The 24719-nt window shown below is 39.0% G+C and overlaps 1 protein-coding gene across 5 annotated transcripts; it reads right to left on the bottom strand.

Moving 5' to 3' along the window:
* Positions 1-3149: 3149 nt before the first annotated feature.
* C29H8orf89 (chromosome 29 C8orf89 homolog) lies at positions 3150-23189 on the bottom strand. Of its 5 annotated transcripts, XM_032469969.1 has the most exons (8): positions 22965-23189; positions 22354-22389; positions 11216-11382; positions 9512-9665; positions 7252-7347; positions 6442-6497; positions 4905-4940; positions 3150-3453 (listed from the first exon to the last, which is right to left on the bottom strand). In XM_032469969.1, the coding sequence occupies exons 3-8, from the start codon at positions 11340-11342 to the stop codon at positions 3305-3307; spliced, it is 618 nt and encodes a 205-aa protein (XP_032325860.1). In that variant the 5' UTR covers positions 11343-11382; positions 22354-22389; positions 22965-23189; the 3' UTR covers positions 3150-3304. The 5 variants fall into 5 exon arrangements, with proteins under 5 accessions (XP_032325860.1, XP_032325859.1, XP_032325861.1 ...); XM_032469968.1 differs by lacking the exon at positions 22354-22389 and having other exon boundaries at positions 22877-23189; XM_032469970.1 differs by lacking the exon at positions 22354-22389 and having other exon boundaries at positions 22965-23187.
* Positions 23190-24719: the final 1530 nt, after the last annotated feature.

Below are 24719 nucleotides of genomic sequence, written 5' to 3'. Positions count from 1 at the left end.
GAGACACTGTGAGGGAGCCTGGCTGACTAACAGAGAACAGCCTTGCCCTTTCAGCTCTGCAAATTCAAATGCCATTTGTCATCCAATGGAAAATGAATTTGGCCATGTGTAATCCTGCAGGATGGAGAAACGTTGTCCCGGAAGAACTCAAGAACATGAAAGAGGGGCATTGAAAAATAAAATCCACAAAATGATTGAGAGCGCACATCCATATGCTAATAACAAATTCCTTTTCCAGAATAATGGCCAGCCCTGTGATTCCTTGGCTAGTATGGACTCCATTGTCATAGAAGGGGTCAAGGTGGGGAATGGATGTTAATTTTCCTTTCTCCTTGGAATTGGAATTATGTTTTCATATTTATTTTTCACTATCTCCTCTTGTAATTTATTTATTTATTTTTTATTAAATAGAAGGTTCTTTAAATTCTATAGTGCTTTACAATTTTCAAAAGTTTTATACACATGATTTCATATAATCCTGAACCAGGAAGAAATAGAAAATATGAAGAGAACAATGACCAGTAATGAAACTGAATCAGTAATTTAAAAATTCCCAGCCAACAAAAGTCCAGGAAGAGATGACTTCACAGGTGAATTCTACCAAATGTTTAGAGATGAGTTAACACCTATTCTTCTTAAACTACTCCAAAAAATTGCAGAGGAGGGAACACTTCCAAACACATTCTATGAGGCCACCATCACCCTGATATCAAAACCAGACGAAGATATCACAAAAGGAGACAATTACAGGCCAATATCACTGATAAACACAGATGCAAAAATCCTCAACAAAATATCAGCAAATCTACTTCAACAACACATTTAAAGGATCAGACACCATGATCAAGTGGGATTTATCCCAGGGATAAAGGATTTTTCAATATTCTCAGATCAGTCAATGTGATACACCACATTAACAAACTGAAGAATAAAAACCATATGACCATCCTGGAGTGCAGCAGAGTGGTTAAGAGCATGGGCTTTGGTGTAAGACAGACATAAGTTCAAATACTAGTTCTGGCCATTAACTAGCTGTGGGACCTTAAGAAAGTTACCTAACCTCTCTGAGCCTCATCGAAAAATGGGGATAATGATAATAACAATACCTGGTTCATTGGGCCACTGTGAGGAATAAATGAAATAATGATTGTTAAATACTTCGTATCCAACATTGCTAGGGCAAACAGCAGTGGTAGTTACCCATCTGGGCATCATCTCAGTGTCACCTGCTTTGGACCCAACCTCAGCTCACAGGTCTCCATGGAGACATCACTCCCTCTTAGCAATCTAACAACTCCTGTGGTTTACTGCCCACAGACTTCGAGTACTACTTCCTCGGCAACTCAGGGAGTCGCGGGGTGGGGGAGGAAACAGTGAAAGCTGCTGATTTCAAAACAGAGGCAGGATATAGTAAGTCACTCAGCGACGGGCAATTTCAAGTACACTACTTGTATATGTCTTTCTTGCATCAGTGGTAAGCATCAGCAGGAGGACTGTGAAGAAAGAAAAAAAATTGGAAGGAGGAGAAAGCCACCAGGAGGGTATGGGAAGGAAACCTAGATTCTCTCTGCTTTCTTGAACCAAAATAATAACAAGAGTTGGACACTGGGGTCCTTTACTTAGTGAAGCGGGGGAAAGGGGGCCAATGTAAAAGCTCATTTAAGAGAATGTGTATCAACATTTAAACTCTGATATGAGCATTTACCTATTATCTTTCAAAACTGGAGATAGGGACATACTCCTCTTCCTCTAAGTTTACGACTGTGAACAGGTAATTGAAGAAATCAGAGCCACCAGCCTGGCGGCACAGAGCTCAGGGATGCTTAGAAAAGTCCTTCTTAACACATTTGCACCACCACCCTCGTCTTAACGTCAGCAATGATCAAAAGGGGATCCGAGTTGGGTTCGTCTCCCCGCCCCGTGCCCCAGAGGGAAAGCCGTGTCTCAGTGGGGAACACCGGTGTCTCCCTTCACTGCAGATTCCTTAATCCGATTCCTTAAGATGATCCAGAGAAGGTGGGAACACACAGCGGTAGCCTGTGATTTTCTTTGTTGTCAGCAGCCTGCAAGCCTCTTTTCATCTTATTAAAATTATACCCTTTCTGCCAAGATTGAAAAGAAAATCAGGAATTGGTAATTGTATTCCCCTCAACTCCTTCCAAACTGGGGAGCGTGTCTGAGAGCCCTTCTCGGCTTACAGCACTACTCGTGTGGTGTTTCCCACCGCACCCAAGGATTAAAATGAAGTTCGCCCTAGTGCCCAGCCAAGTACACGATTCTCAAGCGCACAGCATGTCCTTGTTTATGTTAGTCCACCTTTCTAGTCCACCCTCCCTGTCTTCGAGGCCCACTTCTAACACTGCACCCTTCATGAAGATTTCTATGAACATGCTGGATGTTACTGCCTCGTTTTTAAACCTCTGCTACCCTCTGTCGTTCTCTTCCGGCCTGTTTCTCACTCTGGATCAGTCACTGGTATCCTTGATTTCTCCCCATTTTTCAGGAAGGTGTATTGACAAACACTTCTCCCCTACTCCACAGGCTTTCCTGCAGAGGGGTTTTCCTCTTGACGTAGACCATCCTCCTCCCCGCAGAGGCAGAGCGAGTCTCTCTCTCCTCGCCCCCTTTCCTCTCAGGGGTTTGTCTGTCTGTCTACACGGTGGAGATGCCTTGCTCTGCTTGGCAGTGAAGGCCTGACTCAGCAGGTGAGCCTGAGGCTGTCAGCAGTACCTGGCTGGGTACATTTGCCCAGTTCTGAAGTTCGGGATGAGGAAACCCTTGTTGCCACACATCTAAGCCAAGATTTCCCTTCCAGTTTTTATCAGGAAACAAAGCTAATATTTTCATCTTCCTCTGCTTGAATACTAATCTCACAACTGCTTTCAAACTCAAGCACGGAAAAGGAGGCGTTCTTGCTGAGTGCCTTCTAACTCCAATAATAAGGACTCACTGTTGCATCTTCTGCAGATTCTAGCAAAACTCATTGTACAGACAGCCACTCAAATAACATTTCTCAATGGAATTGAAAGAGATAATCAATGTGCATAAAATTCATGGAATGTAATTTTCCTTATGCTTATGTTCCCATCTAAAAACCATACAAACAATAACTTAAATATCTCTTTGTAAGGTTAACAAAATACAACATATTCCGTATATAACAAAATATTTATTTCCTATTTACATTTCCATTTTTATGTAAATCATTGCACAACATACTGCATATCAAAAAAAGAAAAAAGAAAAAGAAAGGAAAAATATAAACCTGAAAAGTCAGTGAAGACAGCATCCCACTGCGTGATAATCAGCAGTCTCGAGGCTCCTGTTTCTTGCTCTTTTTTAATTTTCTGGTTGTTTCTTGACGAATGGTGTCATACTCCAATATGGCCATTTTGGAAAGTCTCTGTAAGTACTGAGATGGTGCTCCAGAGAGAGGATCGCTGAAGCCAGAACCTGCAAAGAAAAAGAAAATCCCGACTATTATAATTAAGCACACGTGAATGGTATTCTCTAAAACACAGTACAAACAAAATACCTGCTCCTCAAATGACCATTAAACACCACTAGTTCTTCATATGACACATTCTCTGAGGTAGAAATGAGAGCTACTTAACTTTCTAAAGTGGTTGGGATGGCAAATCACCTCAAAAAATATTTAAATAAAAAATGCTGAAATGCTTGTATTTAATTATATAAAACTAAATCTGAGTCTGTAACACACTTCTTAAAACAAGAGTGGCTGTGGAATTTATTCCAAAATAAAAGGCACAATCTCCATAAATAATTAACTCACTTCATACCTGATACGCTTATCAAATTACTGTCTCCAAATAAACCCATTTCTTAAAAATGCTAAGTGAAATAAGAGTGAAACTACAAAGTGAAATAAGGCATTTAGTAAAGCTACAACAGCGTTAATAAAGCTTCTATGATAGAATGGTAATAGTAGTAATAATAATAATAATAATAATAATAATAATAATAGATAACATTTATTGAATGATCTTTCTCATCCACACAAAAATACTGTGAAGCTCATGACTAGTACTATCTTGGATTACAGATTCAAAAAACTTTTTTTAAGTTGTTAGAGGCAGGATTTAAACCCAGATCCATCCAATTCAAAGTTCCCATATAATCACAACATATTACTCTAAACATGTGAATATGTGTAATACTTTTATTTAGAAACATACAGCCTTTGAAAATAAAATACTGATCCATATTGTTTCAAAATACTATTATGTAACTTCAGTTTCAAGTGCCAAAAAAAATTCTCCAGTGTGGTTGTTATGTTTTGTTTGTTTTGTTTTATTTGGGTGTGTAATGTGAGTAGAAATTTCAGAGAGAGAGTAGAGGGAAAGAAGATACATTTTTAACAATAAGATAAATTTTTAAATTCTCAACTATTTAGAAATATATACACACATTCTGAATTATTCATCCATCAAAAAAGAAATTGAAATAAACATTAAAAATACTTGTAACTAAACGATCAAGAAAATATTATAAAACTTGTGCAATGCAGCAAGAGTTGTACATAGAGAGGTTTATACCCTAAAATTCCTGTGTTAGAAAAGAAGACTAAAAATTAATAAGCTAGGAATAAGATATACATTAGGAAAAGAATAAGCCCAAAGAACATGAAGGAAAGAAGATAATACAGAAAAGAGGAGAAATCAATGAAATAGGAAACAAACTTACAATAAGAAAGATTTCTTAAAAAATGAATTCTTCAATAAAAGGCTAATAAAAAAGGAAAGCCATTGGTTAGATAATTAAGGAAAAAAGATGAAGGCCCAAATAAGTAATATTAGAAGTACAGAGAGGGCAAAGACTAAAATTTATGCCAATACATTTGAAAATGTAGACAAAATGCAAAAAATTCTAGAAATGTAACTTACCAAAATTGATTGAAGAATTAGCATGCCTCAGGAGTCCTAAAATTAAAATGCCTGAATTAATACTAAAAGATTTCTCCAAAGAAAACAAGTAAGCTAAATGATTTTACAAATGAATTCTATCAGAGGTCATCCCAATTTTAGATCATATACTTCAGAGAATAGAAAAAGCAGAATACTCCCCAATTCATGCCATGAGACCATTACAATCCAATCCATTACAGAGAATCCAGACAAAGAAAGGACAAAGAGGAAAATTAGTGGTAATCTCACTCATTAACACAGTTAAAAAGAAACAATAATAAAATGCTAGCAAATTAAATACGGCAGTGCACAAAAAACATAATACATCATTCCTTAAATGAGAGTATTCAGAGAATGTTGAGTGGCTTAACATTACAAAATCTACAAATGTTATTCTTCACATTAAAAAATTAAACAGAAAATCACGTGATCATCTCAAACTCATACTCTAAATAAGTGGAAAATGCTCCTTGGTGCTATAAACCCTCTTAGTCACCATGGAGTAGTTTTTTGGAACCCAAACTGTTGGCATATAGATAGGTTTTTGTAGTTGAATATTATCTGCACACAGGTTCATGAAAGACTTAATTAGAAGATAAGACTAGAAAGCAAAGTCAGGGGAAGATGGTAAAGAGTTCAGGGCCAAGCTAAGGAGTTCATACTTGAGTCTGTGGGTAACAAGGAGTCGTTGTTTTTGAAGAAGGGAGTAATATGATTAAGGGCCATGATTTTAGGCTTATATTGTAGTGCTGAAGGATTTCCAAGGTCAGAAATTCGAAGCAAGACCATTTTCCAGGCTCTGCAGAGGCCCACGTGAGAGATGATGGAGGCCTATCCAGGGCCCTGGGAGGCATGGCTGTTAGCATGGCTGACGCCATCTTGGGTCCACACAGTTTCTCCTGTCCTTCCACTGACCCTACCCAGGACTGTACTGTGTGGTAAATCACTTCTCTGTCATCAAGGGCTTCGGAGTTAATAGATATTGTTTAATAATCCTTGGGACCAGGTGGACACTATGCTCTGTTGGCCTCCAAATAATGATGAAGACCTTCCTGGTGCCCATGAGACTGGTTACCCATTCATAAATCTTGATTTAGGAATGCACTTCCTGTTTCTAAGCACATACCCCCATACCTATGTTAACTATAAAGTCCCAGCGGACCCTCGGTGTGTGGAATGCAGCTACAAATGCTTCCAGATCATTGTCCACACCATCCCACCCTGAGAGTAAGTTACCATATAATAAACTGATCCATTGATACATGGAGCTGCCTGCCTCGGTTTTCGGTCTCAAGATACCTTCTCAGTTCAGTGGGCACTTTACCTTCCCTCCATCCTCCAACATGAGATGATTGTGTATGTATATTTTGAACACAACATCCACTAAGTTTATCAAATGAACAAAGCTTAAAAGAAGCATCAACAAAACAGAGATAATTATGTCAATGGAAAGAACGGTAAGTACTCCACACTTTTACTAAGACATGTGGTAGGAGAAAAAGATGCCCCAGCCTACCTTTTGGTTTCTCCTTAAGTGGTACCACAGTACATGCTGCCTTTGTCTTCTTTATCCTAAAATGATACATTATCATAAAATCATTTTTATATAAATCCAGGGTACATTAATTTTTTAACATACAGTAAGAGACAAGAAGCACACTTTCAGTGAAATTCACTTGTGGAGGGACATCAAATGGAAATTAAATAAACATTAATCCATCCATCATAAATAATCCAATCAGAAGCAGATATGACCCAACTCAGTATCTCAGTTTCTGCTAATAAATTTTAGCAGCAGATGAGTGTTATGTCTAACTTTTTCCGCCTTTATCTTATCACTAATTATGATTCGGGGAATGCTAAAGGAAAGGAATCAAGATTAAATTAAATTATCTTGAGATGCCAGATACCAACTATCACTTATCTGTGCTCTTTTTACCTATTAATCACCACAGTCTGAGTTTTGTCATAATTAACTTTCATTCCTACTGGAATGGACCTAGATAGTGAGGAGGTTCTTAGAAGAAACATGTCACGATTGAGTCTGCTGTGGGGTGAGATAACCCAGAAGAATTCCAGATTTCTTGCAACTATATTAAACTTCAGAGCTCAGCTATAACTTTTAAATGCACTTCCCCTTGAGGACTACTTGCAGTTTTATTACCAAAGGATGCCTTGAGAGTCACTGGAAAATTTTATCACTAAAGAAATTTAAAAACACATTAAACTTTTATCAGAGTTTTAAAATCACATATCCACATATGGAGATAAAAAAAGAAAAAGAGGACAAGGGGTTGTATACAAGACAGTAAGAGTTGGTACTTCCCTGCTTTGCCAAGACTGTTCTTTCACAGGGCGCTGGGCAATATGCAGAGGAGAATAAAACACTTGCAGGCAACTCGACATGTTCTCACTAGAATGGCTAAAATAAAGACACTCATTTCAGGGACAGGGAAAAGAGCTGATGTGTACGTCTGCCAAGCACTCCATAGACATCGTGGCACTTGGCCACCCATCTTCCCCTTTGTACCTCAAGAACACTTGTTGTAACATGAATATAATGTATTCAAATTACCCTTCATTGACTTCAGTAAATTCACTCTCAAGTCAATGGAAAATGTTGAGGAATCATTTCACAAATAGCCAAGTTGCAAATGAAAAAAAAAAAAAAACTGAAATAGAGTAAAAACAGCAGGAAGCAAAATGAAGACTTAAAACTTAGAGGCAGAATGGGCTGATTCAGGGGGTACTTTCCAAGTCTCAGTCTCGAGATGATCACATGCACTGCAAGAAGGGAGACAAGGCTGGTCTCTACTGAGACAAGTCCATGTCCATAGGCAGCCCTATACACTTTCACCCCCACCCTTCTCAAAGGGCACTGGGACTTCTGGTGAGAAAGACAAGAGTGAGCTGAGTGTCAGGGACATAGGTGTCTCAGTAATGATGGAAACTCACTGTCCTTAGCAGGTTTCATATTCATGTTTCTGACGGTCTCTCTCCTTTCTCCATCCCTGCTTTCCCTTCTGTTTAACTGCTACCATCAACCCTAATGGCAAATCTCTCTCTCTTCTTCCATCTCTGGTTCTGCCTATTTCATTATACTCTCACTTCAGAAAGAGTAATTTTGCTTTTTATATTTTTATAGCTTGACAATCTGTCCTTGGATATTATTAAAAAACGATGGGAAAGGCTTTACGTATACAGTTGTTCATTATGGTGTTATTGGCAAAACCAGTTAAATAAACTATGGATCCACCAGTAAAATCATACATGGCCAGCAAAGTCAGTCTGAAGATTGTGCAGTGACATGAAAAAAAAATGTATACATGTAATATTAAGTAAAAAAAGGGCAGAATAAAAAAATTTTAAGTACACCCAAATCACAATTTAAAGTTCCATGAAAATGAAGGAGGACAGAAGAGAACACTCAACAATAAAAATGGATATGTTAGGATGGGCAAATTATCCAATAATTGTTTATCTTTTTCCCCCAAGTTTCTGCATTCTTACTTACTTTCATGATTTAGATATAAATTATACACAACTTTTCATTTTTACCATATTCTAGTTTTCTATTTAAATTACCAAAATTTATTTCAAGAGTAATTAACAAGACCAATAATACTAGTGGAAAACTCAAGAAATATATTCTGAAATTCCAATACGTGTGTGCTATGTATAACTAAATGACTTTAAAGCTCATTATGGCAGAAGATAATATGAAAATATATATCCTCTGCTAAACAGAGTTGCAACTCAGACTGCTATAAATCCTTTGTCTTTTTTCAGGCTGGCTAAGTGAACTAGTTCCAGACATTTAATAAATACTTGATGAATGAGTAAATAAATCAAAGCAGAAACCAAATAGGAATATGAGACCGTCTTACTAATTTATAGATCTTTTTGGAGAAAGAAGTTTTTTTTTTATTTTTATTTTTAATGGAGGTCCTGGGGATTTAGCACAGGACCTCATGCGGGCTAAGTATGTACTCTACCACTGAGCTCTATCCACCCCCGAAGGAAGTTTTCTTTCAGTGATATGTCAGGAAGTCTGATTTATAGTAGGAAAGGTGTTTATCATAATGTTTTTAAGTGCCAGTATTCAAAGTCAGTGGGATTTTTTGGCTGACAAACTCATTTCATCCGAGAGCCAAGCAAAGTCTTCATTAGGCTGACCTCTCATTCATACTCTGCCCTCACACCACTTCAGTCAAACTAGAAACACAAGGTTCTGTATTTAGGGTAAAGACACCTGCTCATATTGCAGGGAGTCTTCATTTATTTTTATTGCTGAAAATTCCAGTATTCTCATGAGCTATTTACACTTAGGGCAATAAAGACTTTTTTTTTTTTTTTTTTTAACGAAGTCCTTAAATCCTTTCTGGAAATGTCACTTGAAAACTGAGAAACCACCTACTGGTCAAACTGAGTAAAACTGCTAATTTAGATCTAAAAAACTAAATCCTTTGTGCAAAAAAATAGTAGGCAAGAAAGAATTAGATTCACTAGCCAGAAAAACCTCTATATTCAGCACTGTTACTACAAATCAATATTCAACAAAAGAGCATCAAATAGAGAGGACTTACCTGACAGGAGGCATCTTGGTATCAGCACGCAGGAGTCTTTTACGAACCTCTAGTGGAGTGGAACTTACACTTTTGGGGCAATTTTGCAATCCTGGTAAACATGGCATTTTGATACATTCTTTGAACTCTTCTAGACCAAATGCTGTGGTGTATTCTAATTAAAAACAGTATCATAAATGATCATCTGTATTATTTCTTGGTTAAACATATATAACTTCTTTTACTATATACTAAAATGCATAATAAATATACTAAATCAGTCATTAAGAACAAAAATTAAGCTACTGTAATTGATCTAGCATCTTTACCAAGAGAAGACCTTTCAGTTCCTAGTATGGGGGCTGTAGGGGAAGAGCTGATTAAGGGGCTAAGAGTTAGAACAAAGAAGGACTTCCAGATCCTCCACAGTTGTCACTGTCCTCTGCCTTCATCATTTTTATTTAATTAGAATTCCCAGAACACTGGAAACATTCACAATGAAATAGGGTTTAAAAGCACTTTCAGGAGTCTTGCAATATCTGCTGTTTTAAATTTTTTTTATCTTCCCACTTTGGCGTAATCAAGAAGTACAAATACATGATTATCGGAACTAGCAATGAAAGAGAAAAGAACTCTATTTCAGGCATTGATTTTTAATTCTCTCTCTGCAAAGTTCCACACCAAACCTATGAACAGCAACATCTGAAGCACTCAGAGGGGACTTCTTCCTGTATCACTGGTAGAAGAGGTTCTCAATTTTTTTTTTTAGCTTCAAAATGAAGACAGTAAAGGGAAAAATCAGATTACAAGATGAAAGGTTTGGGTGATTTTCAAACATTGAGCATTATTTTTCAAGCTTTCTTTGCTAAGCAAGTCTAGCACAGCAATAGAAATAGTATTTAATGGGACTTGAGTTATAGTAAATGCTCAAGGTGCTATTTTGCAACTTTTGGTTATTCTCTTTTGGGAAAAAAAAGTTTCTCTTGATCAAAAATCATGGAGAGTCTCCTTTTAGCTTTACATTTAGAGGTAGGAGAACAGATAATCTGGTGTCTTCTGAGTACCTTTAATGAGAATCTAGTGAAAACATTAAAAAAAAAAAAAACAACACAGCAACACACTTGAAACCAAGAATGATGAAGTGGCTGGGGAGTTTAAATTTTGCTCTTTTCAAGAATTATTTCTCCATTAATAAAGCTGAAGGCAGAAGTCAGGATAAACAAGAAATGCAATTATAATTTGAAATTAAGGGAGAAAGCTATTACATTTGTATACAAATCAAAAGTTCTCAAATTAGTCTTTTGAGCAACTATCAGATGTAAGGTACTTTCCACATAACTCACTCAAAAATTTAAAGTTTTGGTTAGAATTATTAAAACAGAAAGGTGCTGTTAAAGATTTGAGTTTCTTAAAATATAAACAACAACTTGAGGTATATAAAAGCAAACACTATTTATGAAAAAAGTATGATCCAACAGAGATAGTGTTACACTGATATCAAGAGTAGTTTTTTAGAATGTGTTCCCATTACGAGTTACTGAATTATCGTAAGTACATTAATTCTAATCTGCTTCCGTTTTTCTTTTCCACAAGCCTAAGGTGTTATCCTTACATAAATATTACAGAAATCATTCAATTTCTCTTGATTACTTAAAAAAGTACCTGTAAATTCAAGGCACTATTTCTATATTTTCTTAAGTAAAATAAGAGTAAAAATGAAGTTACCTTTCCTCATCTTCTGTGTTTCTAAAACTGCTTTCCTCCAACTACTTTCAAAAAGAAAACAACTGCGAAGGGAATTTCTGGCAACATTAGAAGTCTCAAATTTGATGTCAGGAGATAGCACCGGCATTTTTTCTTCTTCTTTTAACAGTACTGATGAAGGTGAGATGCTGCACCAGATCCAGGACACAGGTACAAAACAAAAGAAAAGGTATTTCACAGATAAACATTTTTCTAATTTGTTTTCCATCATACAAATTAAGTACTAATATAGATTTAAATAAAAAGTTCACTTATAACTTGTAAATATATATTCTTGGGATTTTAAAGCAAGAGGCTTTTAAGAATACAGCTAAAATAAGTAGACTCTTAAAATTTTTTTTAATATTTTAATGAATTCTTTCAATTTCAAGGTTATAGATATTTGGCAATTAAAAAAATTTTAAGTCCAACAGCAAGTTATTATGTACAAGACAATGGAATGCTTAGGAGTCTTTCAAAAATATTACCATTATGCACCATGACAAGGTGAAATTTATCTCTGGGATGCAAGGATGGTTCAATATAAAACATTAATGAGTGTAATATATCAGAGATAAGATAAATAAGTATTAGGGATGTAATAAGTACAGAATGAAAGATTAAAAATCACAGGATCATCTCAATAGACGCATTTGATAAAATTCAACATGCTTTCATGATAAAAAGATAAACTTTCAACAAATTAGAATTAGACAGAAATTATCACAACATAAAAAAGGCTACATATGAAAAGCCCACAGTGAACATCGTAATCAATCATAAGAACTGAAAGCTTTCCTCTGAGATCAGCAACAAGGCAAGGATGCCCACTCTCACAACTATGTAACATAGTACTGGCAGTGCTAGCCAAAGCAATCAAAAACAAACAAACAAACGCATAGAAAGAGAGAGCAGATTTGTGGTTACCAGAGGCGGAGGCTGAGGAGAGGGGAAATTGAATGAAGGCAGTCAAAAGGTATAAATTTCGAGTTATAAGATAAGTACTAAGGATGCAATGTACATGATAAATACAATGAACACTGCTATGCATTATATATGAAAGCTGTTAAGAGAGTAAATCCTAAGAGTCTTCATTACAAGGAAAACTTTTTCTTCTATTTCTTTAATTTTGTGTTTATATAAGACGGTGGATGTTTACTAAACTTACTGTGATAATCATTTCATGACGTATGTAAGTCAAAGAATTATGCTGTACACTTTAAACTTTTACAGTGCTGTGTGTCAGTCACATATCAAAACTGAGAGAGAAAAGAATTTATTATATTTAACATAAAAAAAGGAAAAAGAAAATGGGAAAATCTTCAAGATATTCTTCTTAACAATGATTTTATGGATATGACACCAAAGGCACGGGAAACAAAGCAAAAACACACAAAAATCAACTCAAAATGGATAAAAGATTTAAACCTAAGACCTGAAACTGTAAAATTTCTAGAGGAAAACATAAGGAAAAGTTTCATGACATTGGTCTTGGCAAGTTATATGGATAGAACAGGAAACAAAAGCAAAAACAGACAAGTGGGACTATACAAACTAAAAAGCTTCTGTGCGGCAAAGGAAACAATCAACAGAATGAAAAGAAAACCTACAGAATGGAAGAAAACAATTGCAAATTATTTATCTGATAAGAGGAAGTCCTAGAACTCCTCAGCAAAAACAAACAAAAGAAAAACAATAAAAAAAAAAACCCTATTAAAAATGGGCTAAAACCAGAGATTGACACATTGTAATTGACTACACTTCAAATAAATAAACAAATAAATAAATAAATAATTTTTTAAAAGAAAAAAAAAATGGGCTAAGGACTTGAATAGATATTTCTCCAAAGAAGACATAGAAATGGCAAGCAGGTATGTACAAAGATGCTCAACAGCACTAAACATCAGAGAAATACAAATCAAAACCACAACGGGCTATCACCTCACACCTGCTATGATACCTATTATAAAAATTTTTGTGTTGGTGAAGCCATAGAGAAATTGGAACCCATATACACTATTGGTGCAAACGCAAAATGGTGCAGCCACTATGTAAAATAGTATGGAGATTCCTCAAAAAAATTAAAGAGAACTACCATAAGATCCAGCAATTCCACTTCTGGGGATTTATCCAAAAGAATTGAAATCAAGATCTCAAAGAGTTACAGGGTGGGAAGGGATAGATGAGATTTCAAAATTGTAGAACAGATAAACAAGATTATACTGTATAGCACAGGGAAATATACACAAGGTCTTATGGCAGCTCAGAGAGAAAAAAATGTGACAATGAGTATATGTATGTTCATGTATAACTGAAAAATTGTGCTCTACAATGGAATTTGACACAACATTGTAAAATGATTATAAATCAATAAAAAATGTTAAAAAATAAATTTAAAAAAAAGATCTCAAAGAGTTACTAGCACTCCCATGTTCATTATACCACTATTCACAATGGCCAGGATGTGGAAACAACTTAAATGTCCATCAGTGGCTGAATGGATAAAGAAAATGTGGTATAGATATACAATGGTATATTATTCAGCCATAAAAGAAGAAAGAAATGGTGAAATATGAAACAACATGGATGAACCTTGAGGACATTATGCTAAATAAATCAGTCATAGAATGACAAATGCCTCACGAGTCCACGTGTATGAGGCATCTAAAATAGTCAAACTCATAGATGCGTAGAATGGTAGTTGCCAGGCTCTGGGATGGGGGAGGAAACGGGGAGGGGCTAATCAGAGGTTATAAAGTTTCACTTATGCAAGATGAATGCATTCCAGAGATCTGCTGTACAACATTGTACCTGTAGATAACAATACTCTACTGTACACTTAAAAATCTGTTAAGAGGGTAAATCTCATAGCGTGTTTTTACCACAATAAAATTAAAGTTTAGAAATTATTACCATCACAAAATGCATTTGTGCCTGAAAAAAAGATAATTTCTATGCTCCATGGAAAATAAACATAGCCCCAAGATAGCCATTGCTTTTAGTCTAAACATGGACACAGGAGAATAACTAATCATACATCCAGCTTATTTACTATATAGTCAATTATATATATTGTGTGTATGATGTGCAAGGCATTACCAGCCTCTGAAGAAAGTGCAACCATGAGCAAGACTCCGCCCCCATTCTCGGAGAAGACAACCACCGCTCCAGGTACAACTACCTGAATGCCTACGGCCATCCTCCTTGGTGGGCATTTGTTCATTTCTCCAATCTTCCCAACAAAAAAGGTTATGAACATCCAGATTCAGCTGTGCTCATTCATTCATACAAAATATGATTTGCTGCAGGTTGATTCTCTGTCAAGGACTGCACAAGGCATTGGAAAACCCTGGTAAAACAGTCCCTGCCCTGGGGGAGCTCGGAGTCCACAAAGAAACACAGACAGCGGAACAAATAATGTAGTGTAATAAGTGCTACGATGGGGAAACAGGGTGCTACGGGGCACGCAGGAGAGACGGGTAATCCGGTCTCGGGCGTTAGGGAAGCTAACAAAGCAGAAAGCTGGCGGGAGGGGGGTGGGGGTGGAGAACAGGACTGCGAGCTGAGCGACAACATAGCTCAGGAACGTAGTTTCATATAGTTGGAGTGTGTGCACGTGTGTGCGTGTGTCCAAGCGCTTAGAGGCTCACTGACGAGGAAGGAGGGGAAAGATGAGAACGTGGGAGAGGAAAGGGAAGAAGGAGTAAAAGGAACAAAACAAGGAAGAGGGAAAAGAGGAAAGATGAAGGGGGAGGAGGGATGGAGAGCGACATAAAGTAGCCTCAGAGGTGGGGTCGTGGTGAGAAGTGAATGTCTCCCAGGAAGGCCGTGCCTAAGGAGCCAGCTGCATCAAGTCCTGGAGACATTATTCGTTGTGACATGAGAAAATGGGATAAAAATAAAGGGGGAAAGGTCTTTGGATTTGGGGAGGAGATCTTGGGTCTGCTTTGAAATGGCAGTGTTGGCAGTTAAAGAGTGGAAACCAGAGAGTTACGGGCTGCAGAGTCAGGGGTGAAAAGCACTAGGAAACGCCCATCAGGGACAGGAAGAGAAAGGGAGAGCCACAACCTCAGTGGGCATCTCCAATCAGAGCTGCCAGTCCTCTGGCTCTGAGCCCGCTAAGAGGCTCACATTGCTCCCCGTTATTCTCCAACGCTGCCACCACTCTATACTTGCGGTTGATCCTCCTTCCCAGCAACAAGAAAGAAGAGTAGTTCATTCTTTCTTTGATGCTCTTGAATTCTCTTGATTTCATAGGATTTATTGCTAAAGACTTGAGAAAACAAAACAAACATAAGGGCAACAACAATCATAAAAATGACAACAAATCTAAACTACGGAGTAAATTATAATTTCCAAAGTCTTAAGAGGACTCTCCAAATCACAATCCAGGACCCCATCTAAGAACTTTTCTCCCCTTGCACTTGTAGAGGTGAAGATGACCAGACAACTTTCTTTCAGCTCCAAGGCACACCATCCTCTCCTTCTTAGAAGCCTCTCTACCAGGACAGAAGAAGCAACCAAGGGACTAACAATCAACGCCTGGTGTCAAACAAGGTTAAGAAAAACTTCCTTAAAACTGAGTATTTTGAAAAAGTTTACACAATGAATATATGAGGGATCATGTATAATAGCTACATTTTTGTGTATGTTTGAAATTTTCCATAATAAGTTAGGGGGGAGAAAAACCTACAGCTGCAAGAATAATGTACAACTTAAAGAATGTGCTGAAATTTAAAAAAATTTTTGATCCTATGTTTCCTGAAAACATGGTCACCACCTAATTCTAATGGGAAAAGAAAAATAAAGGATACTTTACAGGGATAAATTGGGAGTTTGAAATTTGCAGATACTAATTACTATATATAAAATAAATGATTTTATGATACATAGCACAGGAATTATATTCAATATATTGTAATAACCTATAATGAAAAAAGAATATGAAAATGAATATATGCATATGTATGACTGAAACATTGTGCTGTACCCCAGAAATGGACAAAATACTGTAAAATGACTATATCTCAATTTAAAAAAGCTTTAGCTTTTATTAGATTTTTCTTTTAAGATTAACACTACTCAGAACTTTACGTACATGGTTTAAAAGCAGAATTCTTAAACAAAATGTTAATAAAAGGTGCCCTCCAACTAGATCTATCTATACCAGTTAAATCTATCTGTATTTTTGAAAGTGCTAAGAAGGTAGGAGGTGCCTATGAACAGAGATAGAACACACTGAAGTTCACACTATCAGTTTCAGATCCCTGCATTACCTGAAAAACTGTAACAACAGCTGGGTACATCATAGTAAAAAGACTAAATATTTTTTAAAAAACAGAAAAAAAGATATGTTCCCTTCAAGGGAGGAATGGTAAGATATACGACTGACTTGTCAATGTAGACTAGTATGTTAATGAAAGTTGTTTAGGTTAATATAGGAACTTTCATTAGGAACCTATAGTATCAAGAAGATCTTTAATTTCTTAGTGATGGATAACATAATTGTTCAGTGAAACGAAAAACAACTATTTTAAGACTATTTTAAAAAACGACCTCAGTCATTGCAGGAGAAATTCATTCTTATTGAAGACTTTCTGGACTACATCCCCAAATGAAAATCTAAAAATGAGGAAGGAGGTAAGTGAAAGTCATTGAAACTTTATTAATCACTCTTTTTTCAGTCAAGTCTATATATCTGTATAAAAAGAATATCTTATTACTGTCTGAATTGAGATTCTTACTTGAGAATTAAGGACTGATATAACAGAAATCACTGATTTACACAACTGTAAGAGACCTAATCTCCTAATTTCTGAATTAAACAACTTGAGGTTTGGGAGAGTTAAATGGTTTTCCTCTAATGTGTATATAACAGGGAACGACAACAAAAAACTATTAATTTTATCAAATTCTCTTTTTTTAGGGGGGAAGAGAGATGGACAAGGGAATTTAAAAAGTATTAAGATTCAGCTCTAACAAAATTAAAAATAAGAGACATGCAAAATGTTACAAAAAGCAATTTGTAAAACTATATGCAAAGTTCCCATCTGGACACAAGTATCTCCCATTACCCAAAAGGAGTTAATTTGCCAATTTGTGTTTAAACAGTCAACTCACTGGAAGAGCTACTTAAGCATTCTCTGAGTTAAGAACCCTCAGCCTGTGAATTAAGAAATGAAGAAATGTAGAAGCAATGGCTTCTCCAATATATCTGCATCCACCTCTACATCCCAGAGCCCACTGTTACTGCCCTCTTCCTGTCACCCAATCCTGAATGGAAAAAAAACCCAATTACTTCCTTGTTAACTTTTCCATGCCTCTGTCTCCCTACCTAGGGAATAATACTCTCTGCCTTACAGAGGTACGGTGAAGTTTAAAGCTAATTTAAGAAAAGCATCTTACTAAATGCCTAATACACTGTCTGAATTCTCAAAGAATCTTCAGTTCAGAGCAGAGTCAGGTATCTCTATACACGGAAACAAACGACAGCTGTGCTATCATCATAATAATCACGGTGATGACGATTACGAGCCAAGAATCAATACCTGGCATGACTCAGTGCCTCTCCCTCTCTTCCTTCAGGGTGCATGTGCAGCCCCGGGCTCTCCTGTTCTCATTCACACTGTTCCATGCTTGCCCTGCAGTCTCCATCCGTTCACCTCCTTGAATACTATAAATTAAAGCTTTTTCCCAAGATGTTTATTATTTTCAGTTTGGGGGCACAAATCTCCCATTTGCTGCATCTGCCAAGTCTCCCTCCTTGTGGTTCATTTCCTTATGTGATCTGTAGACTTGGACTGTGAGCTCGTCTCTAGAGAGACTGCTGTCTACAGGAGTCCAGTGTTCCCTGAGCTATGGAAACCTTGCTGTACATCTCTGTATAGGCTTTTTCTTCTTCTTCTTTTTTTTAAAAGTATTTATTTATTTATTTAGGAGAGGAGGTAATTAGGTTTTTTTATGTATTTAATGGAGGGACTGGGATTGAGCCCAGGACCTCATGTAGGCTAAGCACACACTCTACCACTGAGCTGTAGCCTCCCCAGGACAGACTTCCCATTGCTCTCCGCCTGGCCCTGGGCTTCAGAGGAATCAGATGGATTAGTATGCCCATTTCCTAGGCTGTAGTCCCTGGACCATGCAGTAATGTGACTTCAGACCTCGGACTTGAGCCAGCGCAAGGTGTGATGCTCTCACGTCTAGAAGCTGACTCCTTCCTACCACAGTTCAAGTGGATGGTAAGCTTCCTCAGAGCCACCTCAGGCCAATGGGGGGTATTTTTCTAGTTACCTCTGTGTCAAGGTACTTGTGGCAGGTTGTGTTTTCCAAAGAAGGATGCACTAATACATATCCATGTCTGCATGTTCTTCCTTCAATGTGATGTTGACACTTCTCTGTCAAGAGGTGAGGTCGGTGTTCCCTTCCCTGAAACTGATTTCCTCGGTCAGTACAATGCAGCAGAAGTGACACTGTGGTTTTCAAGGCTAGGTCATAAAAGGTGATATGATTTCCACTGGCTCATCTCGGACGCTAGAAACCCAGCCACCATTTTGTGAGGGAGCTAGGTGCCAGGAAGAGGCCACTGTAGAAAGGTTCCATCTGACATCTACGGCTAAGGTCTCAGTCCAGAGCCAGGATCAACCACCAGACATAGGAGTGGATGAGCCCGCTGGTGATTCCAGCCCCAAGTGTGCAAATCTTCTATCTGAGGCCCCAGGCATGGTAAAGCAGAGCCAAGCTGTCCCTGCCGTGCACTGTCCGAATTCCTGCACTGTCCCACAGAGCCCAGGAGCACAATCAATGGTTGTTTTGCACCACTGAGTTTTGGAGAAGTTTGTTACGCAGCCATAGTAACTAGAACAGTGCTCCTTTGTGACTCCCAGCTTCCAGCAGATGCTCAACAGTGCCTTCCTGTGTGAGCTTTCCTTCACTTCCGGCACCTGGGGATCTCCTCCTCTTGGTCCCTAGCTCAGCCACATAGCCATAAACTATCTTCCTATTCTTTACCCAACATTTGGAATACATTGAAGCAGAATGGAGTTTCTTCCATGTCAGCTCCCTCTGCCACACTGCTCAGAAGGTCCCAGAATAACTTTTCAAACGATGACATAAAGAATTGAAGGATTCAATTTCTTTGGTATATAAAGACATTTAAAAATCAATAAGAAAGTGATCTTAAAGAGAGTGTATTTATTAAAGAACAGATAACTTATTACAGAAAAAATACAAATGGTCAATAAAAGTTCTCCCTCACCAGTACCCAAATAAAAGCAAAATATTGAGCTATAACTTTTGCTCTGAAAATAGCAAGGATTTTTTTTAACTACTAGACAGTGTATGATGGGGTTCAAGGAAATAGGTACTATCATAAGGTTTCAGTGGATGTATCAGTATAATATTTCTAGAGAACAATCCAGAAATATATATGCCCTTATAATTTTATATACTTTTGACCCAGTAATTCCACTTCCAGGAGTTTATCCTAAAGGAATAATCAATGATACATACAAATATTTATCTTCAAGGATGTCAAATCCTATATTTTTTATAATAGAAAAGCAACAAAGCTGAAAATAGTGCAAACATCAAACAGCAGGTGGTAAGATAATCTATTTTTAGCTTTGACTAAACCAAAAGAAATCATCAAGTAAACATAAAGAGAGGTGAGCTGTAGATTCACTGAGAAAGCTAGTTATTTGTCCACAATGCCAGTCATTCATTGGGCTAAGAGCTGAAATACAAAAAAATGACTGAGATGCCAAAGCATATACTCTTTTAGGGGGAGCCGAGTAAACAAACAATGTGTTTGTTACAATAAATATTGATGATAAATCTGTGTTTAAATTTTTATGGTACAACAGAGCCTTTGCTGACCTACCCAGACTGGGGAAGGAGAGTTTTGCTACTGTTTTTGAGCAAGGGATGTTCAAACTAAGTCTCACAGGTTTTGGTAAGTAGAAATGAGAGTAGGCATGAGGGTTTTAGAACAGAGGTGTAGCATATTCATGGCCATGCTTTAGGAAGATTAAGCTGGCAGGGACTGGGGCCAGGTTAAGAGGCTACATATAATAGTTCAGAGTGCTTAAGTTAGAGTAGTACCAATGACGCAAGACTGACGAATGACTGAATTTAGGAGGTTCAGCAAAGAAAAAAAGAGTCAAAGTTGTCTGAGGCCCTGAACTAGAGTCGCCCAGAGAATTATGGAACCATGAATTAATTTCAAAGAAAGTGTTAGTCTGGGGGTGGAGGGCAACAAGCAGCCCAGTTTTAGATAAAATGAGCACAGAACATTCAGGTGGAGACCTATTTATTACCTGGATTTGGGCTATAGGAATATTGAGGACTACAGGTTTGTTTGCCAGATGAAGCTTTTAAGAGTTATCTATTTACGGGTGAGAATTAAGGCCAAAGACTGGATTAAAGTTAGCAAAGGAGATTTGAGAGAGAGAAGAAAGCCTGATTCCCTTAAAATACATGCAAGGCAGGAAGATTAAAAAAAAAAAAAAAAAAAAAAAAAGGCAGAAAGAGTGCCTAGAGAGCCAAATGACCCAGAGGAACCAGAACTGCAGGGAGCACTGGCCCACATCCAGTTCTACAGGAGTGAGTAGAGAAAGGAACTATGTGCTAATAATACTGTAACACCAAATACACAATTTAATCATTTAATCCTCAAAGAACCCATGACGCACAATTCTCAATTACTGACCAGGAGTTCAGACGTGACAAGGAACACAAGCACTGGAGGTAAAATGAACCTGGATTCTAATCTTGGCTCTGCCCTTCAACAGTTGCATCACCATAGGGTCATAGGGAGAGGATACAGCTTAGTGGCGAGGTGCCTGCTTAGTAAGCAGGAGGGCCTGGGTTCAATCCCTAGTACCTCCATTTAGAAAAAGAATAAATAAATAAACCTAATTACTTCCTCCCCACCACTCCAAAGAAACAAAAGTAAAGTGGACAATCATAAAAAAAATAGTTGCATCACCATAGAGTCACGAAGAAAATAGCAATGCTGCTGGCTCTCGCAGGGTGAGTGAGGATTAAATTTTAAAATGCATATAAAGTGTTCAGCACAGTGCTGACCAGGTAATAAACATTCAATAAGTGGGAGCTATTGATTTAATTGTTTTAAAATAATAAACACAAGGGGTTTTTTTGTTTGTTTTTTTGTTTCACCACAGCCTGTTGATGGAAATGTAAATCAGTAAAGGCTTTTTGGAAGGCAAGTTTTCACCAAAATTTTTTAATGTACAAACATCTGACCCAGCAATTCTACTTCAAGGAATTCACTTTATAGAACAGTTCCCGTATGTAAGAATGTTCACTGTTGCGTTGTTTGTAATAAGGAAAAATTGGAACCAATCTTAGAGGAATGGTTACATAAATTATGATACATCTGTACCATATGATCATACATCTATATGACACATCTATGAAATAGTGCAGAACTAAGTGATATGAAAGTGCAGAACTGATATGAAAGGCATTCAGCACATCTTAAGTGAAAAAGGCAGTTCCTCAAAAGAATCCATATGATTCCACTGATGATCAGAAAACAAATGAAAAGAGAACAGAAGCATAAATACTAAATCGAGTCTAAGAAGTGTTAGAAATTAAAGGAGTAGAAACTAAAGGGGGCTTTCAACTCCAACTCTGTATACTTCCGCGCTGTCTGCATGAGAAGTACTGATGTATTACAACGGAATTTCAAAAATGTAAGAACTTGAAAAAGGAAATGTCGGAAGTATTTTTGAAGAAATACCATGTAATGGAAGATTTAAACTCATCATTAACAATATAGGTAAGGGGGGAGGGTATAGCTCAAGTAGTAGAGCACATGCTTAGCATGCATGAGGTCTTGGGTTCAATCCTCAGTGCCTTCATTAAAAAACCAAATAAATAAATGAACCTAATTACCTCTCCCCTGGAAAAAAAAAAAAAAGCAGCAGCAGCAATGTAGATAAAAAGTCAATAAAGATGAAAGGCAGGGATTCTTGTGCTTCAGAGGGTACAATACCCTGAAAATGGTTGCAAAACTCAATTTGTCTACAGGTAGATACTCCAGTTTCCATGTCTATGAAATGTGGTGGGGAAATGACCAGTACAACAGAGCAGATTACCTTCATGACACAAGTCTTCTCTAGTATATTTAACCCCTTGTAAAAAAGAAAAAGTAATATAATAAACAAATTACAGGTAAATCTGATACAATGCAAAAGTGAAAACCCGGCCAGCTATCTGATTAACACGGTCAGCATCCCAAGCCCTGCTCCACCCGGGAGAAAGGGGCAGTCAAAGAAGGAAAAAAAAAACACATTCAACTCCCTCTTCACTTTAAACCCTGGGAGGGTCGGAGTGCGAACCTGTAAGGGCGTGTCCTTGAGGGATGGCTATTATGCCTGCCGGTCCCAGGACGTGGGAGGACGGGAAGGCACAGACCTGGCAGGGCAGGCCCTCTACCCTGGGTTTCATTCGCACCTCTCCTACACCTGACCCGCCCACCTGGGTCAGGTCCTCAGCCCCCGCCTTCCCGCCAGCTCCCCAGGAAGCGCGTCACGAAAATCCTTGGGGCGACCCATGAGCATCACTAGGCTAGTTCTCTTTCCTGGGAAGAGGCCAGACCAGCTGCTCTCCGGGACCCACCTCCCTTTCAGCCCTGTCCTTGCTGGCAAGGTCCCCTTCCCGTCCGTGGCCCGGGCTCCCCCGAGGCCCGCCGGCCTCCCGCACTCACTGTCCCCGCAGCTCCGCCGTGGAGGGAAGGGGCTTCTTCGCGCGCCCGGCCCGCGGCGGCGGCGCCCAGGTCTCGGGCTCTGGCAGCGGAGTCAGCGGGGACAGCGGGGGCAGCGGACAGCGCGGGAGCCAGCGGCGGCCGGGCGCCGAGCCGAGCCCCCGGCCGGGCAGGGCCGAGTCGCGGGGCTGGCCGCGGCGGCGGGGCGGGGCGGACGGCCGCGCGCTCGCTCGGGCGCCGCTCTCGGGGCGAGCATGCTTGGCGGCCGGCAGCCCGGCGACGCTCGGGAGCGCGTCGCGCCCGCCGCTCAGCCCCGCCGGCCCGACGCGCGCGGGTTGCTAGGCGCCCGGAGCTTCCGGGATGCCTGCCTCGCGGTCATCGGCCGCCGTCCCGCAAGGAATCAGGTCGAGAGTTAGGGATCCAAGCCAGGATGGTGCTTGGGCGGCTGCGGGGTCGCTGGGACTCACTCGACAACGCTATACGGTGCCGCCGCCTTCGGGGTCACGGCTGCAGGGGGCGGGGTGGGAGGAAGGTGCGGGAACAAGGCTGGGTGAAGAGGACTCAGTCGTGACACAAGGTCAGTGGGGCACGAGTGTGGGTAGTGGGCAGCTGGACAAGGTTGGTGAGGTTCAGTTCTCTGGGCTGCATTTTAAAGGTTCAAACTAACCAGGCTCTCCAGAGTACAGATGAGTACGGACCAGCAACACCTGACCAACCCAATCGTCGGTAATGACGTCGTTGTCCGAGGTTCCCTCACGTGCCCGCGAGTTCCGTGTTCCACGCCTCCTTCGTCTAGGTTCTTTGGTGAGATGTTCGGTGCGGGTCCCCTTCCAAGTTAGAAAGTCTAGCAGCCTGACTCACACAGTAGCGTCTTAGCCTCTATTTACTGTCAAATTTTCCTAAACCTTGTCTTCGTTTCTTGACCCTTCCACAAGGGCTGCAAGTTTAGCCCAGGTAATAATGGTTTCAGATCCCACAAAACTCCTGAAACCGCTCTCAGCTTTTCGTTAAGCTGGATTCTAACCTTCCCTAGCTCCTCTGGTTAAGAAACCAACTCAAATTAGACGTGCCTTATACTAGCCCCACTACTTAGCTGGGTGATTCCAGGGTCAGGAAAGTTAGCCCCTCATCTTAAAAAACTGGGGATAGCAGTGTATTTACCTAATAGAGACTAGGCAGCACTTTAAAAAATAACACAAAGGATTTAAAGGGAAAGTCTGGGGCCCATCCCAAAACCAATTAAGAATTCAGTTCTGGGGTTGCACTCAAAGTGAAGAGCCACCCACCCAGGATTATGTGGGATTAAGTGTACATGTGATCAAATGTTTATTATTAAATGGTCTGTTTTGAGTTTTGCTAAACCCTCCTCTTGGCTTTTACCACCTCTCCCCCATCCCACTATCTACCACCAGGTGCCCAAATTCTACCTCCTCTGTGAAACTTCAAATCCTCACAGTAGGAACAATCTCCTATATTCCTCTAGCATGTTTTCATGAACTACTATCCCTACACAATAAAACTTATTTTTTCCTGAGTAGAATATAATTTTTCCCAGAAAAAAAAATACGTGTGTATGTGTGTGTATATTCTAGCCTCTACACCTCCTCTTACCACTCCCTACCCAAACACCCAAGGACTAAAATGTGTGAACACTGGAGATGGAATAGCTACTGCCTTTAAAATGCTTGATTCACTCAATCAACAAAGCAAAGGGCCTACAATGTACCAGGCATTGTTCTGTTAAAATAAAGAAAGCTA

Source organism: Camelus ferus, chromosome 29 (genome assembly GCF_009834535.1).
Source record: "Camelus ferus isolate YT-003-E chromosome 29, BCGSAC_Cfer_1.0, whole genome shotgun sequence".
NCBI lineage: Eukaryota > Metazoa > Chordata > Mammalia > Artiodactyla > Camelidae > Camelus > Camelus ferus.
The sequence above is the reverse complement of the archived record's forward strand: the minus strand, read 5'-3'. Positions and strand labels throughout refer to the sequence as shown.